Genomic DNA, 19,126 nt, shown 5'->3' with positions numbered 1-19,126 from the left:
ATATGGCTTGTAATTGGATTAAGTAAACATTTGTTGAGTAATTGAACATACAATAGTTTGATAGTGTTACTTTGAAAAGCCAAAACTCTATTGGGTCCACCAAACCCATGAACACTGACCGAGTAACCAAAATACGAACACCACACAAGGGTTAAGGAGTACACAGTGTGCTGTTGTACATGGGAAAGGACAGAATGACTGCGCAACCCTTTATGGTACATGCAGCTTAGTTTGCTTTTGGAGTCCTTGCTCTGTTACAGACATCCCTTTAGTTCTTTAAGTGTCAGGGAACATAGAGCTTCACCTACAAAAATGAAAAACTAGCGCCACGTGTCCATATCAAGCCATCTACGGATATAAACATATTATTGCACTGCAAAAAATGCTTTTTTTGTCTCGTTTCTAGTCCAAATATCTAAAAATTCTTAAATCAAGAAGAATGATCTAGGTAAGAAAAAAATAATGCCTTGTTTTGAGAAATAATGAGTCAAAATTAAGTGAGTTTTTCCTTAAAAAAAAGCTAAATAATCTGCCAATGGGGTAAGCAAAATAATCTTGTCAAACAGAAAAACAAGATTATTTCGCTCACCCCATTGGCAGATTATTTAGCTTGTTTTAAGGAATAGCTCACTTAAAATTGGCATATTATTTCTCAAAACAAGACATTATGTTTTGCTTGCCTCGAAAGTGCTTCTTTATGAAATAATTTTTAGGTATTTGGACTAGAAACAAGACAAAATCTAAGTAAGAAAGTCATGTTTGCAGTGTGGGTCCTTAAAAAAATGCCATTAAAGAGAAGGTGCTAAACAATACTGAAGAAAAAAATATCACAGTGCGTCTTCAATAGTGCACAATGTCAATCTTCTGTGCTTATTTACCTTGAAAAGACATAAACCGAACTATAAACTTAATTTATTTCATTGAGTCAGTGCATTTCGAGACTTCAGGTTTCATATTACTCTCTGTATCTCTCAGTGTGAGTGCTGTTATCTCCATCCAAGAGCTACACTGCAAAAAATGCTTTTCTTGCTTAGATTTTTTGTCTTGTTTCTAGTCCAAATATCTAAAAGTTCCTAAATCAAGAAGAATTTTCATAACAAGCAAAACATATTGCCTTGTTTTGAGAAATATTATGCCAATATTAAGTCAGTTTTTCCTTAAAACAAGCAAAATAATCTGCCAATGGGGTAAGCAAAATAATCTTATGTCAAAAGAAAGAACAAGATTAATTTGCTTACCCCATTGGCAGATTATTTTGCTTGTTTCAAAGAAAAAATGACTTAATATTGGCATATTATTTCTCAAAACAAGGCAATATGTTTTGCTTGTCTAAAAAATGCTTCTTGATATAAGAAATTTTAGATATTTAGACTAGAAACAAGACAAAAAATCTAAGCAAGAAAAGCATTTTTTGCAGTGTAGTCCTTGGAATGCCATTAGAGTATAGGCCAGGGATGGGCAAACTCAGTCCTGGAGGGCTGATGTCCTGCATAGTTTAGCTCCAACTCTAATCAAAAACACCTGAACATGCCAATCAGTGTCTTCAAGATCACTAGAAATCTATAAGCAGGTGTGTTTGATTAGAGTTGGAGCTAAACTGTGCAGGACACCGGCCCTCCAGGCTTTGCCCACCCCTGGTATAGGCACTTGATAAAGAAGTATCCCAACCCGTGAGGTGCCATATTTCCAACCTAATCACAACAATGTATTATTTTATATTACATTTTCCCAATTTCCAAATTGGGATCATCTCTTAACCTTGTAAAGTTAGAGCAAGGGAATAGATAGCAGAGATGAGTGAACTCGACAGGTGCAAAGCATAAAGCATATGTATTCCTCTAGAGAAGATGCATTGTGAAACATCACACCAAGTCTTAGATTTTATTCTTGAACTAATCTCCTAGGTTGGAATACTGGTGCCAAAAACCAAGAGTAAATGTTACCATGGGTAAAGTTTTACTCTTGGATTTATGAGTGCACTTATCAATAAGGAAGTGGATGAGCCTTGTTAGGTATTAGTGGTCTGTGCAAAAGGAAAAACAGGGCAGTGAGTGGCATTTAAAGGGATAGTACATGCAAAAGACTATATTTCTGTAATCATTTACCCGCTTGTTTCTTTCTTCTGTTAAACACAAAAGAAGATATTTAAAATTTTTTGTAAAACATTAGCCCTTGACTACATAATAGTGTTTTTTTTTCTGATATGGGTGTCAGTTGACCCTTCGCTAAGCCACACTGGAAAACCGCCACACACCAATCGTAGCTACGTGCAGATCTGTCAAGCTTTCGAGTGAGGGAAACAGGCCAGAGCGTTGTGCATATGGATTGTGCAAATCTGATTCCCAGTAGGCGGTTCATTCCGCTGTGGCGACCCCTGATTAATAAAGGGAGTAAGCCGAAAAGAATATGAATGATACCCGGTCTCCTAAAAGTTTGGACAGGGTGGTGGAATTTATTTCCTATTCAAAACCTAAAAACCAAAGGGAGAAATGCCAGCATGCAATGCAAGCTCTGTGAGGGGCGCTAAAGGGGCAGAGTTAACTTGGTTTTGTTTTCGATGTTCCTGACACATTCAGTGATAGACAGAAATAACTCACACACCTCTTACCCTAAACAGATCTAAACTGTGTTTCCTACAAAAATACAAAGCAGGTTATGATTCCCAGCTGTCTTCTTTTTCTTATTTTGCTCGATATTATGAGCAATTCTCTGTTTAAGCCCTCACCATAGTAGTCATACAAACAGCAGTCATATTCCCATCTGTTTCAAGCTACGAATATTTAGATTACATATCAACAGAACAAAACTGAGATGTGATCACAAACTGAGCACTTCCAATCAATATACTTCACCCGCAGCTGTTTTTCAGTCATTTATAACCCTCATGTCCATGTCAGAGCTACAATTCACTGATGTTTTCAGCACTGTCTTAAAGTTGTATTCATTGGCGGCGACGTTATTCACCTTATTCTCAGCTGGCGAGCGGGCGCTGCCATTTGAATCTTTTTGTCTCGCGACTTCCGGTCACATTCACTTCCATTCATTTTTTGACGTTAACAACTGCTCGTTACGCTGCTTGATGTTGCAATTTAATATTTTCTTATTATATTATTCTACTTGGTCTGTGTAGTCATGCAAACATTTGTTTGTTAAGCAAGTAGTTTGGCCATTTTCTGCCGTTTATTATTCCTAGTCATTTCTCCCATAGGCGACTGAATCGGAAGTTCTAAGACAATCGCGAAAACAGGCGCACTTCCACATTTTAGAATAAGGTCAATAGCGTCTGGTTTTATATTTAGTGTCGGATGAATATTTGTTGGTAGGGAAAATCTATTTGTTTCTGCCATTTGCATTTCCATTTGTTTATTTATTTCTTCCACTTAACTGCAAATTAAAATAGAAACTGGATAAAAAGCACACAAACATACGGACAATTATTCATTGTTATGGGTCAACGATGCTCATTTTCTGCACAAATCCATCAGTTTCACCTTTCTGGCTGCTCTTTCTATGAATTAATTATGTAGAAGCACTGTCCATGCGTGCTGCCTTGTTGGTTAGTAACGCTATATTTCCCTGCATAACATCAGGCTTTTTGGCTAAAAATAGAGAAATCACAGTTAAAATTTGTAATTATTTTACAGTATTATTATTTTTATTTACAGTATTAGATTGTTTTTAAATGTCAACTCTCCTGCTGTGCATGAACTAGCTGTTGAATGGTCAGCGTATGAGGCTAGGCTAACCTAGCTTCTATTTTTATTAAATTATTTTCAATCGGATGCCTATTATGTGGTGAATATACCCCTGCAATGCATACTGCAGTCCTTTTTTGTCTGGCTTTCTCAGATACCTCACCTGTTCGCCTAAAATAACTAACGTTAGTTATATCCCTGCATGCGATGTCTGACATTGGCGCATACACATTGTAGTAGACGTGCCAGGCACGAAAGCTTGACAGGTGTAGCAACAGTAACTAAGCAGGGCGGGGTTTAGTGAAGGATCAATTGTTATGGTTGCTTTGAAATATCTTCTTTTGAGAGAAAAAAAAAAAAAGAAAGTAAAGGAACTAATGGTGAGTAAATAGTGAGTATTATCCTATTAATGAGAGTTCCTCATCAGTGTGCGAATATAAAAGCCTGGCCTCCTTGACTGTGTTCAATGTGGTCAATAGTTCATCTTGGTGACTGATCTTTCTCGACCTCCGGCATCAGCCAACTGGTTTACAGAGCGCTTGCGGTTGCGTTTAAGTTTAGAGTCCTTGTCGAAGACTTCACCTGAGCGAAGAGCTGACACGAGATCATCAAACTCTCCCACCTCCTCTGACACACTGCCTTTGGTGCCTTTCTTTGCTCGTCTCTCTCGTTCACGCTGGTCCTTGAGCTGCGATGGACAAATTTACAGACATAAGTCATGCGTGGCTAAAATAGTTTTAAAACAGACCTGTCTAAAAGAAATACTTCAGCTGTGGTGTCTTCCTTCAGATCGTTGTTTTGAACTGCATAACGTCAATCAACTTAAAAAAGTAATTCCGAAATTGATTCAGGGTTTAGAAAAGTTTTGAAGCTGCGTTTTTGGCAGAAGCCTTTTCAGAAACAATCTTTCTTTTCATGCATACAAGGCCACATTGGTCTTTTAGAAAGAAGTTCAGGTTGATGCAAAGTTTGCCTGATGACGTCTCTCTGTCAGCGGTGGATGCGTGGTTCATGTGTGCGCGAGAGTGATGTATCTGTCTGCTTAAAGACGCTGTGCAGAAATTCACTTTAAATTTGTTCACAGACAGTTTGAGATGCCTGTCGTAATTGAGTTATTTGTTGGTCCGACAATATTTAATTGGATGAACATTTTTTTTGTTTTATGCCTTATCAAGATTATAAAAATACATATAAATACATTTAGATCAGGGGTGGCCAATCCTGTTCCTGGAGATCTACCTTCCTGCAGATTTCAGTTGCATCCCTTGTCAAACACACCTGTCTATAATTATCAAGTGGATTTCAGGTCCTAATTAATTGGTTCAGGTGGGTTTGATCAGGGTAGGAGCTAGGAAGGTAGATCTCCAGGAACAGGATTGAGCACCCCTGATTTAGATCATTTACTTTAATCATTACTATTAGAACGTGAAGAGACTTTCAACCAGCACAACAAAAACTGTTTCTGAAGACAATCACCTACTTCAACTTTAAAGATAAGACAGCCTGTTTCTCTGCAAAAAACATTTACCAGCAATATACAATAAGTAAACTTCAAAGAGCATGAAACAATAATAAAAAAGCATGTTAGAAATTATTAAATCTAGCTGTTAACCAGTTAAACTCTGCTGCTATTTTGGGATTTCTGCCTGAATTTTGCCTACCCAAATTTAGAAGCTTCCCAAATCCACATGCAGAGGTGTAAATGCAAAAATTTGGGATCATTTTAAAGAAAACCCTTTGAATTTTCATAAAACACTATTGAAAGTGATTAAAATTACTGTATATGTTGTCTGTGTTATAAACACCTAAAAAAAGAGGCGCTTTTTGTATTTTTTTTTTATAAACTCAAATTTAAAAGTGTACCTTTTAGGTACTCTGCGGTCTAGTGTGCTGTAATTAATTTTGGTGGTTCCTGCACATGTCTGTAATCATAGGAAAACATCTACCATAATCTATGCAAAAGTTATTGTATTCCAACTGATGAGAGGTGCTGTACAAGCCACAGGGAGCGATCATTGTTTTCATATTTCACTATTCTTTTGTTTGATTAAACATAATTCACTGTGTTTGGACCACATCAGACATATAAAAGGATTACTTATGCACATCACCTCAAAACCAGAGGAGAAATGGCGCTGAAGCGCACAGCATAAGGTAAGAGATGACAGCTGTCTGTGCTATCTGGGGCTGCTTATTGATCATAAATGTATTGTTTTCACTTCTGCGCCATGGAAACACTGCGGTTCATTCGACAACTGTTTGATATGTGAATATAATTCAGTAAAAAGAATGCTAAAACTGTATGAGCACCGGCGAAAGCTTTCATTTGAGCTACAACTTGTACATATGTCATATATGAACCATATGAAAATGAACCAATGTAAAATGCCAAGCTCGGATATCCAAAATACTGTGTATTTAAGTGTAAATAACTTTTGTACAGTAGAATAAAAACCAAAGTGATGCATATGTGCTTAAAATATAGATTCTACACTTTCAAACGAAACCACTTACGGGGGTCTGGTGCAATGCTAGCCCTTTAAATCTTAAAGCGAAAGTCGATGACGTCACAGACCCGCTACCAGGTCTGCAGTTTAAGTGGTTAAGATTAGAGACCACACACTTTACAGGACCTTCTGGAGACGGTGAACCTGTCTGCATGTTTGTATTTTCTGGCTACAGCAAATATGCAATTTACCATTGCCTCCAATCGTATTTTCCTCTCTTCTTCCTCTTTGCATCTCTGCATGTTCTTAAGGTCATGTCGGGCCTCGCTAAATGACTGCAGGAAGATGTCAAAGATTCCAAAAAACTCATCCGGTTGCATTCGACCTTCCTCCTCTCCAAAGTGCTTCAGAGCCATGGAAAACTGGAGTGAAGAGGAAAGAGGAGAGTAATCAGGATGGTGGACTATGGGTCTGAAACAACAACGAAACACAAATGAATGTGTAACGTCTGAGTTGGTAGCTTAAGGCTAAGGTTGAGCAATATACACTCTCAGAAATCAAAAGAACAAATATATTATGGGGAGGTATCCTTTTAAAGGTTTCCTCTTGTACCTAAAGTGTAGATTACATAACAGACCCTAAACAGTATCTCTTTTGTATCCTTTTAAAGGGCCATTGATGCATTCATATTGTATTTTGTTTCTCTTATCAACATTAATATGCTTAACTATCCTACATCTTTAATGGATAGTCAATCCTGATCACATTTGCTACCGAATTGAACGCAGTTATTTTATTCCTCTCGTGTGTATGATTATGACTGAGGTCATGCCTTGCTTGTTGGATATATGCCCTCTTATCAGGGTCAGCTTCAACTTCATATTCTGGCAATATAGTCCAGAAACTGCTGATGTACCAGGCCTGTACCATGTGGAATGATATTACACAGTGCACTTCCGTACGTTCACACCGAAAGCGGCGAGAGCGTCAAAGTAGCCGGAAGTCATTAGTTTTCAATGAGAGCCGGCGGCGATAAGCGGCGAGGAGCGGCGTGAGCATCGAGGAGAGTTTAAATGAAGTCAACTTTATGGTAATGAGCTATGACGCGGTTCGGCGGCAAGCAATCAGAATGAAGACGTCCATCGCTTGATAGCAGTTCAGAGAACACAGACCAGTGAACTTTTGTTCCGACCACAGTTGTTCCCAAGGGTTTGATTATTGCGGTCGCCGGATTTCCAATTATTTACAATTTTTTCCTACAGGAACATGCATTAAATAAGTTACTGGCGAGTGTTCATTAATGTTATATAAATTTATCTTAAAAAAGGGGGAATCTCACACGATGTGACAGTACAAAACAGTACTGCTGCTTCAGGATATTTCAGACATATGGACACATTTTGGATAAATAGAGCAAAGCCACACGCAACTTGATCTTCCATTGTTGTATGAATTTGATAAGAAGTGCGCAACATTTTCACGCTAGAAACATGTTTTATGCAGGAATGTAACTGATATGCTGCAACGGCTCCTTTAAATATGAGATCAATGTAGCGAGTTTTGACGCTCTCGCCGCCGGAGCTAAAGGCAGACAGCGTTGTCGCCAGGGCGGCCAGAGCGACCTTGGACTCTCTCGCCGCTTTCGGTGTGAACGTACGGTGAGAATAAGGTACTTTCAGAGAACGCCTTAAAACCTTGAAGACATGAGAGATGTACAATTTAAGGGCATTGATAGAATCTGTTGTCAAGATTAGAATTCTCAATAAGGGAGTTACATGTTCTTTAAATTTAAAAAGACTTCTTTGTGTGATAGTATCTGGCCTTGTGCTGGAGATTACAGTTTTTTCAACCCCTAGCAAGCATTGTGCAGTATTGATGCCATGTTGTAAAATTGTTCCTGCAATTAGCCAAATTGACACAAAATGTGTTGCTTTCACAAAAGAACAAAGAAAAAAAACTTTTCAAAATTCTAAAAAACTTTTATCATTCATATATTCTGCAAGCGAAAAAAAACTGACTGATGGTAAGTTTCATGCATTTTGTGTTTATTACATTTATTTTGAAACAGAAAATCTTAGTCGATTTTTCTTACACTGTAAAAATATGACAAAAAGTCATGACAAATATTTTTATGTTACTTTAACTCATTTCAAGAAGTTAATCAGGTTTCAACAGGACTTTTTACAATATACAAAGTTTAACTTAATACTGTATGCTTAGTCAGTTTGATTGATGTACGTTTAAATGAGTAGAAAAGTTCATTTGACCCAAGCAAAAAAGTAAGCCAGCAACATTTTTCTTTAGAAATAAAGATGAATTTAGTACGGGGGGAAGGTCGCTTGGGCTCTTCAAATCATTTTGGAAGGGCACTTTCTATCCAAGACTAAAAAGGGCATATGCACTGCATAGTTTGAGTCCTATGTGTGCCTGTTGACATCCCTGCTCTAAAGGATTTGCAAATTCAATTCAATTGAATTGCCCAGCTCTAATTATTTTAATCAACTTTTTTTTTGGAATGAACATTTTTTTCTAAATAAATGTTTGTAAGGATAGATATGTACGGATGAAGGTTAGAAATTAAGAGAATTATTATGAATGCATATGAATGGATGTTACCTTATCCTTGGCCTCATTAAGAAGTTCCTCGAGTTCTGAAAAGCTGAAGCTGGCGACAGTGATGAAGTCACTGACCACTGGGACAAACTTGTCTCCTCTGTCACATACTCGGCTCTGCTGATATCGTAACTCCTGAAATAAACACAATAAGGTTCACAATAAAGATCTTTTTGTTAAATGGGTCCACAGATTTACTTATTTGGTCACACTTTATTTACATCTACATGCTAACTAATTCTCATTAGACTATAAGTAGACAGTTTGGTTGGGGTTTGTGTTAGTCAGGGGCGAAGATTTAGGGTGGATGTGTCCCCACCAATAACCACCAACTACTTAAATGTCCCCACCAATAATTTAATTCACTTAAAAACATTGTGCTGTCAATATAAACCTAGACATGCCGAAAGGGTTCAATCACATTCTCTCCTCAAGTTGCCACGGGCACCAGACACATATGGACATTGTGATTGGCTGTGCCTTTCTCTGCTATCATGTGAGAGGCTTCTTTCAGATACAAGCAGCGCCAAAACCACTGCGCAGGGGGAATTTCCCGATGTGTGTGAGGTGTGTGACACGCACAAGTGAGGATGGCGGTAGCAAAAAAAGGTGGACATAAAGAGCTTTTTTCAACGAAAAGTGTTAGTCTCATTTAACTCAAGTTCACTACTGAATGAGCCCATAATGCTGCTATTGCTAGTGTTTTTTTTTATTTTATTTTTTTTTACCACTTTTCCGTCTTAACATTATAGCAGACATATTGGGCTCTATTTTGACGGTCCATGCGCAGAGCGCAAAACGCAGGGCGCAAATGCTTTCAGGGCGTGTCAGGACGCGTTTTTGCTAATTTAAGGACGGGAAATCTGCCCTGCGCCGTGGCGCATGGTCTAAAAGGGTTGAGTTTATTTTCTCAATGAGTTATAGGTGTGTTTTGAGAATAAACCAATTAGAGTCTCATCTCCCATTCCCTTTAAGAGTCAGCTGTGTCGCGCCAAGAGCGCATTCGCTATTTACAGGACGCAAAGTAAGTCTAAGTGGAAAAATTAGCATTTCACAAGCAAACAGTTAACAGTTTTTTAACAGAAAACTGTTAAACAGAGCATCTACTGCGTGAGAATGAGAGATAATGGATCACTTTCGCTCTTGGATAGGAAAACCTTTATGCACAGACATCAATTAGCCTATAAATAATTAATTTCATTGTTAAGCGCAAAGATTTGTTTCAAAACTATTTCTAAATTCAGTTCTAATTTCCAGCAAACGAATAAATGAATAATGATGACCAAGTGTGATCAAAAACCTGAGTTATATCCTAAAACACATGCTGTGCCCCATATGGTCTAAAACCTGACAGGTGGGCAAATCTAAGCTTGTTTTTAATAAAACAAATATAAATATGGATATAATAAATAATACTGCTAATAATAATAACATTATACAAAAGCAAATTGTTATGAATGAACTGAAAAAGCCTCCCGAGATGAAGAAGACATAAAAGCAGTGATTTTTCATATTTATGTTGGCTAGAAAATAATATGTTTTGTAATATTTTAATCCTTCATATTTATATTCTATATCTATTCTTATTATATCCTATATATATATATATCCTTAATATTAAATTTTTTCATATGTAAAGATATTTGCCTATTGCTCTCTTGTGCGTATTAAGCAGTGCAACGCGCCAGCGGTCCGCCTCAGAACGCCTTCCTTTTTAGACCAGAACGCCTATGGGCGCACAAATGAGCGCTAATGCATTTGCTATTTAAACAGCGTAGCGCAACGCCTCAAAACGACTCTTGCGCCAAGCTGAAACTACCAAAAGACTATTGCGCTGCGTCTTGCGCCCCATTGCGCCGGGTGTATGATAGGGCCCATAGTCTGTGAACAATATGAACTGAAAACTAGCAGAATAAGCACGTACATGTAAACGTATATGACCCCACCAGTTCTCCTAATCTCTCAGAGTAACATCTCCAATTTTGGTTGAAACAATTTGTCTGAAAAACTACAGCCTGTGCTCCATCTTTTAATAACACTATGAGACATGTTTCATTTGTACAAAAAATAAACAAAAGTCTTTATTATTCTCTCTCTTTATCAGTTAATAAACATTATTTTAACATTACACTTTTAGGCCTGTAGCCAGCTTTTTGAAAGGAGGGGTTTGTTTTCTGAAAAACTGAACCTTTTTTGCAATTATTCACCTGATTAATTATTCATTCTGTTTAATTGAGGTATAAATATTACATTTTATTGAAATATTTAAGAGCTAATTTTTGCTGGGTTCTCTTTTTGGATAGTTATTATAACTACACTTTTTGATGTACCAAAAATATTTCCTACTATTTAGTCAAATTGTTTTATTTTTATTACAGTTTTATAAATAATAAAAATATGTTGAATTAGAAATTAGAACTGTAAATTTTAGAAAAAAGAAATCAAGAGTTCAGATGGCCAAACTTCTAAATGCCTTGTAAAATGAGCATTTTCTCAGCCTCATATATTTATGTTCAGTTATTTCACTTTAAAGGCAATGAAAAGAACATATTTGGCACTATAAAAGTAAAATCACTGAGTCCACACACAGGAGTTGGAGAAAAATGCTCATTTTAGAAGAAAATATTAAATGGGATTTAGAGGTTTTTGGATCTAAACTCTTTAAATATGAAAATAGACTTATTTTTAAAATACATAGTATTTACAATAAATACAAATAGTTTTTTTTAATCATAATTTTATTTGGGAAATCTGTTAAAACTTGATTTAATTTAAAAGCTGAAGCCTATAGGCAAATAACAAACCGGCCAGTGCATTCAACCTTCCTCAGTGAGAATTTTGCCATTTGAATAATAAGATAAATTCAAACATAATAATAATAATCCAACTTTTGGTCTTTTAAACCACCTGAATCCCCTTGGCTACGAGCTTGACTATTTAAATTAACATAATAAATTGTATGAAGAGAGGACTAATTGATCATTTATTTTAATAGCAGTTAAAAAATTAATAGCAATTTATAATACATATATATATATATATATATATATATATATATATATATATATATATATATATATATATATATATATATATACATACATATATATATATACATACATATATATATATATATATATATATATATACATACATATATATACATACATATATATATATATATATATATATATATATATATATATATACATACATATATATATATATATATATATATATATATATATATATATATATATATATATATATATATATACACATACATATATATATATATATATATACACATACATATATATATATATATATATATATATACATATATATATATATATATATATATATATATATACATATATATACATATATATATATATATATATATATACATATATATACATATATATATATATATATATATATATATATACACATATATATATATATATATATATATATATATATATATATATATATATATATATATATATATATATATATATATATATATATACATATATATATATATATATATTATATAATATATATTCACTTGTCCCCTGTTCCCACCAATGTCAAGTGCAAACCTACGCCCTTGGTGTTAGTGTACGTTGACATGTACTTGCAAGTTTCTTATAGTCAGTTAAATGTCTGTTGAAGGAGCAGTATCAACATATATTAAGCAGACAGGCTACTAATACTCAAATGGAGCATCAAAATAAAGTGTTACCTTTTATGTTTGTTTTGTTTAATTTTTGTGACCTTTAATCTATAATTTTTCACCGTGGAAGTTCTTTTGCATTTTGAATTCATATTTAATTTCATTCAGCTCGGTCACAGGAGTAAATTATAGATGACTCACCACTTCTAGAGCTTTCAGGCCACTCCTGATGCTGGAAACTTCTTTCTCCAGCTCAGCTAGACTGGAAATAACAGCAATCAAAAATGGCTCTAACTAACTAAACATAACAGCTTAAGCATACCAAAAAACAACTGATAATAATTGGTAAATATTCATGTTCATCATAATGCTGGATATGACTCACTTGACTTTGGCGGCTTCTGATACACTACACAAGTCCTGTTGAATACTGAGGATGTCAGGGTAATTCTTTTCAAAGATCATGATCAGGTAATGCAGCATGGTGATGTTTCTGTTAAAATGGTAAGATTAAAATATGACAGTGTCATCCAAATTTAGAGGCTGTCATGCCACAGTCATTCAGACGATCATTCTTTCAGAAAGGTTCATTCAACAGAGAAACATTTATTCTATTAAACTTGTAATAAAAAGTTGTGTTAGGCTGAAAATAGTGACAGTAAATATTGCATTTGGATGAGCAAGCTAATAAAACCATTTTCGATGACTCCTGACCTGTCTATACTTGACTTGGTGTCTATGATCTTGTTAAGACTGGACACTTTGAAACCGTATGCATTGCCCCTCTGTCCTTTGTTCATGAAGTTCCCGAATGCCAAAACCACTTCTAGAACCTGTCTCAGGAGCTTACTTCTCATCACCTCACGTGATGCGCACAGAATAGCTAGAAATGAAACAAGAAAAAACAAAATCAAAGATGGTTACTGATGCTTACTGTAGCCCCCATGTTGGGGTTTGCAATGAAAGTAGCCGCACTCAGATTACACTTTTTTTCCCCCCAGATTTTGGCCCATTTTGCTTCATGTAGGGCAGGGTTTTTCAAAGTCTAAGACAGTGGGCCTCCCTTTTGACACAACTTATCCATTGGCGCCCCCCTTCTCCCAAACACACACACGCAGACACACATACACACACACACACACACACACACACACACACACACGCACACACACACACACACACACTTATATAGGTCTTTACATATATATATATATATATATATATATATATATATATATATATATATTAGGGATGTAACGGTATTGTAAATACCGTCATACCGCAATATTAATTTTTTTCGATATTACCGAAGTCGCATGACTCGGTAAAACTATAGGTCTTCTGAGAAAATTTGCTCAGGCGAATGAAGCGAACGGGAGGTAGCGGAAACTACAATTCCCATCAGCCCAGGCTTGGCCATAATCCCTTGCGGTCTGTTGTCGCTACAGATCCAGTAATGCGGAAATGGAGTGTGCTGCTAGAAGCTGCTAGAAGCGGGGATGAAAAAGAGCTGTAAAACTCTAAATCGGGTGTTGTCGCCGCGCGCGTACTGAATAGCGGTGTTGTCGCGCGAGTTCTTATCAGCTGTGTTGTCGCCCGCGTACTGAATAGCGGTGTTGTCAGCACACTGTTCAGATTGATGCAGACATGAGATCTCTATCTTACCCATGGTTTGTCCTCTCAAGTGGGGGAAAGACAATGCACAACGTTACCCACTGCTGTCAACCTGGGCCAAGTCATATCTCTCTTGTCCCAGAAACCTCAGTCCCAAATGAGAGGGTTTTTTCTGTTGCAGGGGACATTGTAAATGCCCAGAGATACCAGCTTTTACCAGATTATATTTATATGATAATTTTCTTTTAAATCCATCTCTATCTAAGTGAGTGAGTGAGTGATTAAATGTTGAATGTGATGAGTTTTCAACAATACTAAATTGAAACTTTATTTTTTTACATGGTTTAATATTTTTTTGTTATTAAAATTGAAGTTCCTGTTTCAAAGCTTACAGATAGATGGCTAATTTGTATGTTATTGACACTTTTGGCACTTTTTTGGAGTATTTTCATAAGTTTTGTTTTTTCCTGTAAATGATTCAATAAATACCGTACCGTGACATTCATACCGAGGTATTACCGTACCGTGAAATTCTGATACCGTTACATCCCTAATATATATATATATATATATATATATATATATATATATATATATATATATATATATATAAAGACAGACAGATGTCAGACTGTTAACTAACTTTTATCATCATTTGCATGAAAGTGCAATTATTTACAGAGTAATAAGTATTTTAATATAACGTTTTTAAAACTAGGATGATGGTTCAATATGAATAGAACAGATCCAAGAACTGTCCATCCCAGTCAAAACAGTCGAAGTTTAGTGGGTCTCATGCTGTCATTAGCCAAAATATCTTGACAAACCACACAGGAAGGTCGTGGTTCATCAGCTGGTCCGGTCCACGTAAATCCTAAACTCAAATACTGATCATCATATCGTCGTCTTTTGGGTTTAAGCCCTGAACTTGAAGGCTTTGAATCGGGGGGTCTCAGAAACCGATGTATTAGCAGGCATATACCAGTATTGACGGGCTTGCCAAACAGAAGCGAATTCACAGCTATGGCCTTCTGGGTAAAAAAGGTTTTCTTATTTTTGACGTATTATTTTTTTTAGCTTTGTTTAATTAAAACGTTTAAATATAATAAAAATACATGTAATAATTAAACTTAATAATTATATATTTATTATATAATATTTTTCCCGCGCCTCCCCTGACATGCTCTGGCACCCCCCAGGGGAGGCGCGCCTCACACTTTGAAAACCCCTGATGTAGGGTGTTGTGGGGATTTGTAAATGACAAATGAGCATAGGTGTGCAAGATTAAATAGTTTTCTCATGTAGTGTGCCATAGTGAACAACAACGGATACATGTCTGCGGTGCTTCACGACATAATTGAGAAAGTCTATCATGTTTAAACGTTTTCCCCCTTCATCTATGGCAAGTTCTGTCACAAAGGTTGACCAATAGGATCACATAATCTCTTCAGTACACAGCTTTAAAATTGAGAGTGGTCTGGATGCAGACCTGGTGCAGTGCAATCTGGGCTGCATCCAAGGCTTTTTAATAGGCTAACCCCACCCCTAACCCTACCCCTCACAGTGAAGTCACTCACTCCATTTGAGTGCATTGTGTCTGACACTGCATCGCTGAGTAATGCAATCTCAACTTGCACCATAAAGGCTGCATCCGGATACTATTGTTAAAAGGGGCGAAATGAAGAGAGTCGAGTGATTCCATTATAATGAAGAAAGCTTTGAGGTGTTATGGCAGCAGTACACTTATGACCTGTTATGATGGTTACTACAACACATCAAGATTTTATCAAGTCAAAATCTGACACAGTGACTGTTTTAACGGACAAAAACATGTCATTTTGAAAGGGGCTATACAGTATGATGATGAAAATGGTGACAGAATATACAGTTTTGGGTGAATTATTTCCATATACACTCACCGGCCACTTTATTAGGTACAACTGTCCGACTGCTCATTAACACAATTTTTTTTTTAATCAGCCAATCACATGGCAGCAACTCAATGCATTTAGGCATGTAGACATGATGTCCAGCTGATCCGCTGCACTTCAAACTGAGCATCAGAATCAGGAAGAAAGATGATTTAAGTGACTGAACATGACATGGTTGTTGGTGTCAGACGGGCTGTTCTGAGTATTTCAGAAACTGCTGTTCTACTTGGATTTTCTTGTTATTGACCATGTCGATCCCTTTATGACCACAGTGTACCCATCTTCTGATGGCTACTTCCACCAGGATAACGATTCATGTCATAAAGCGTGAATCATCTCAGACTGGTTTCCTTAACATGACAATGAGTTCACTGTACTCGAATGGCCTCCACACTCACCAGACCTCAATGCAATTGAGCACCTTTGGGATGTGGGGGAACTGAAGATTCGCATCATGGATGTGCAGTCGATAAATCTGCCGCTACTGTCTGATGCTGTCATGTTAGTATGGACCAAAATCTCTGAGGATTTTTTTCAGTACCTTGTTGAATCTATGCCACGAAGGATTAAGGCAGTTATGAAGGCAAAAGGGGATTTAACTCTGTACTAGTAAGTTGTACCTAATAAAGTGGCCGGTGAGTGTATATGCATGAGAATGCACACATGAATTAAATATGCGCAGAATTGAAATGCCCTCAGCCTTATGAGTTCATTTGTGAAAATTTTTTTTTTTACCAATTTGATTAAATTCCATCAAATAAATTGTCACTTCAAGAACAAAAATAATAAAGATAATTTACTGGACTAATTTTAATTAAAAACTTTTCATCCTTCTTTTCTTTAGTCACTTCCAAAATGCAGTAATCTGTGCAGTTTACATTCCGTTTAGTAAGTGTTTACTTAAGTGAGTCTCTCGAAATTACATAAGGGAATGTATAAAACTCTGCCACTTCCTGAGAGCCAGGGGGCAGCACCTCCCCTACACATTCAGACAAGATGGGACTACAAGATAAATGACAACAAACAATAAGTCGAGGAAAAAATACAGTTTTAGAACATTAGTCAGATCATTTTGCTAAGACCCTTATTTAACAGATGGGATTATTTAGAGCCATTTGAAGCTGCATTTATACTGCATTTTGGAGGAAACACTGACGTCCACAATATGAAGAAAATATAAAAATATAACTTCTTCACAAATGAAAGAAATCTTGGACTAAATAGTCTTGGAGTAAATAATCTGTAAATTTTTGTTTCGGGAAGGGAATTAATCCAGAGTGTAGTATCTTCAGCTCTGTTAAAACTACACATAACTTACTGTACCACATATCATTTCTCTCCACATACAAATGCAGAAACTGCAACAAAGTCAGCAGGTTCAATTTGGACCTATTCATAACATAAGCACAATTCTTATTAACTGAAATATGGAATAACATACAATTATACATGACTCACTATAAAATAAACCACAGTGGAGCCAGCATAAATGATCAAAAACATTTTTGAACAAAATCTAAAGCTCTTCTCCCAGTTCCAGTTTACACAGCTGACTCTCTATATAGCCCAAAGTGAAAGTTCCCATTACTGAAATATATTAATACAAGGCTGATCTTGAGCCTCGCGTGTTTTTGTGAGTATGTGAACTGCGTGAACTGTAGCCTCAACTCATGTCATTCCCATCACTGTGTTACTGCAGTGGCTCCAGTGGGAACCACAAAGGGCATGCAACTTTGATGCCTGTGCACAATTCGCCAGAAAGTCTGGGTGTACGCTAGAGAATTCGTATCATGCAGAAGGATCCGATAGAAGATAATCGTGGGGGAAAAAAGAGAAATTATGCATACATTTACAACTAATGAATGAAAACTTTTAGGCATGTAATATGCATGCATGCCACCAAACACAAGTCTCAGATAAAATCTCAAAGTTTATTAGGTCCCACTTTATATTAAGTGGCCTTATCTACTATGTACTTACATGTAAACATAAATACAACGTACGTATTGTGTTCATAATGTATTGCAGAACACTTCTGGTGCTCTTGAGGTGGGATATGGATACGATTAGAGACAGGTTTGGTGGTATGATTAGGTTTAAGAGTGGGTTAAGGTGTAAGGGTTGGTCAAAAGAAAATAATTACAGATGTAATTGCATGCAGGTATATTATCAAGCATAAATACAATGTATAAATGTATTTACACAATAAGTACATTGCAAAAAAACTATTAATTACAGTGTAAGTGCATATAAGTTAAGGTCACTTAATATAAAGTGGGACCGTTTAAAGTTTCATGAAGTTTACCAAAAATAAATAAATAAATAAATGAATAAATAAAATAAATATATATATATGTATGTATATATATATATATATGTATATATATGTATTTTTTTATTTATTTTATTTATAAAATATATACATATATATAAATATATATATATGTATATATACATATACATATATATATATATATATATATATATATATATAAATATATATATTAATATATATATACATATATATATATATATATATGTATGTATGTATATGTATATATATGTATATGTATATATATGTATATGTATATATATGTATATGTAGATATATATATATATATATATATATATATATATATATATATATATATATATATATATATATATATATATATATATATATATATATATATATATATATATATATATATATATATATATATGTATATGTATATATATATGTATATATATATGTATATGTATATATATATGTATATATATATGTATATGTATATATATATGTATATATATATATGTATATATATATATGTATATATGTATATATATATATGTATATATATATATATATATATATATGTATATATATATATATATATATATATATATATATATATATATATATATATATATATATATATATATATATATATATATATATATATATGTGTGTGTGTGTGTGTGTGTGTGTGTATATGTAAAGAGAGTGTCTTTTTAGGGGGGGCAAGCTTAAGTATATTCAAAATACTTTGCAAGCATATGCACCCCATGACTTGCCTAAAACACTTTGAAGAAAAAAATAAGCAGTGTTTTTATGTAAGACTCTCCCCTCTCAACATGTGCCAG

At 35.1% G+C, this 19,126-nt stretch overlaps 1 protein-coding gene and 1 long non-coding RNA gene across 6 annotated transcripts in view; one reads left to right on the top strand and one right to left on the bottom strand.

The window, feature by feature from the left end:
- Positions 1–19,126, bottom strand: part of daam2 (dishevelled associated activator of morphogenesis 2) — a 155,671-nt gene that overhangs the window by 80,381 nt on the left and 56,164 nt on the right. For 2 of the 5 annotated variants that reach the window (XM_087291123.1, XM_087291124.1), the window contains 6 exons: positions 13,152–13,320; positions 12,823–12,930; positions 12,639–12,699; positions 8,759–8,890; positions 6,394–6,564; positions 3,238–4,383 (listed from right to left, as the gene is read on the bottom strand). The exons of 2 other annotated variants lie outside the window; for them this stretch is intronic. In XM_087291123.1, the coding sequence (XP_087147249.1) occupies positions 4,168–4,383; positions 6,394–6,564; positions 8,759–8,890; positions 12,639–12,699; positions 12,823–12,930; positions 13,152–13,320 (857 nt within the window). In that variant the 3' untranslated portion in view covers positions 3,238–4,167. Of the gene's footprint in view, positions 1–3,237; positions 4,384–4,857; positions 4,931–5,079; positions 6,565–8,758; positions 8,891–12,638; positions 12,700–12,822; positions 12,931–13,151; positions 13,321–19,126 lie in introns of those variants that run through there. One more of the 5 variants, XR_015513862.1, reaches the window with a different exon arrangement.
- Positions 1–19,126, top strand: part of LOC147840044 (uncharacterized) — a 107,498-nt gene that overhangs the window by 58,997 nt on the left and 29,375 nt on the right. The window lies entirely within an intron of this gene.

The sequence above is a fragment of the Danio rerio genome, chromosome 17 (assembly GCF_052040795.2).
Source record: "Danio rerio strain M-AB ecotype USA chromosome 17, GRCz13ab, whole genome shotgun sequence".
Taxonomy (NCBI): domain Eukaryota; kingdom Metazoa; phylum Chordata; class Actinopteri; order Cypriniformes; family Danionidae; genus Danio; species Danio rerio.
Note: the sequence above shows the minus strand (reverse complement) of the source record. Positions and strands in the feature narration are given on the sequence as shown.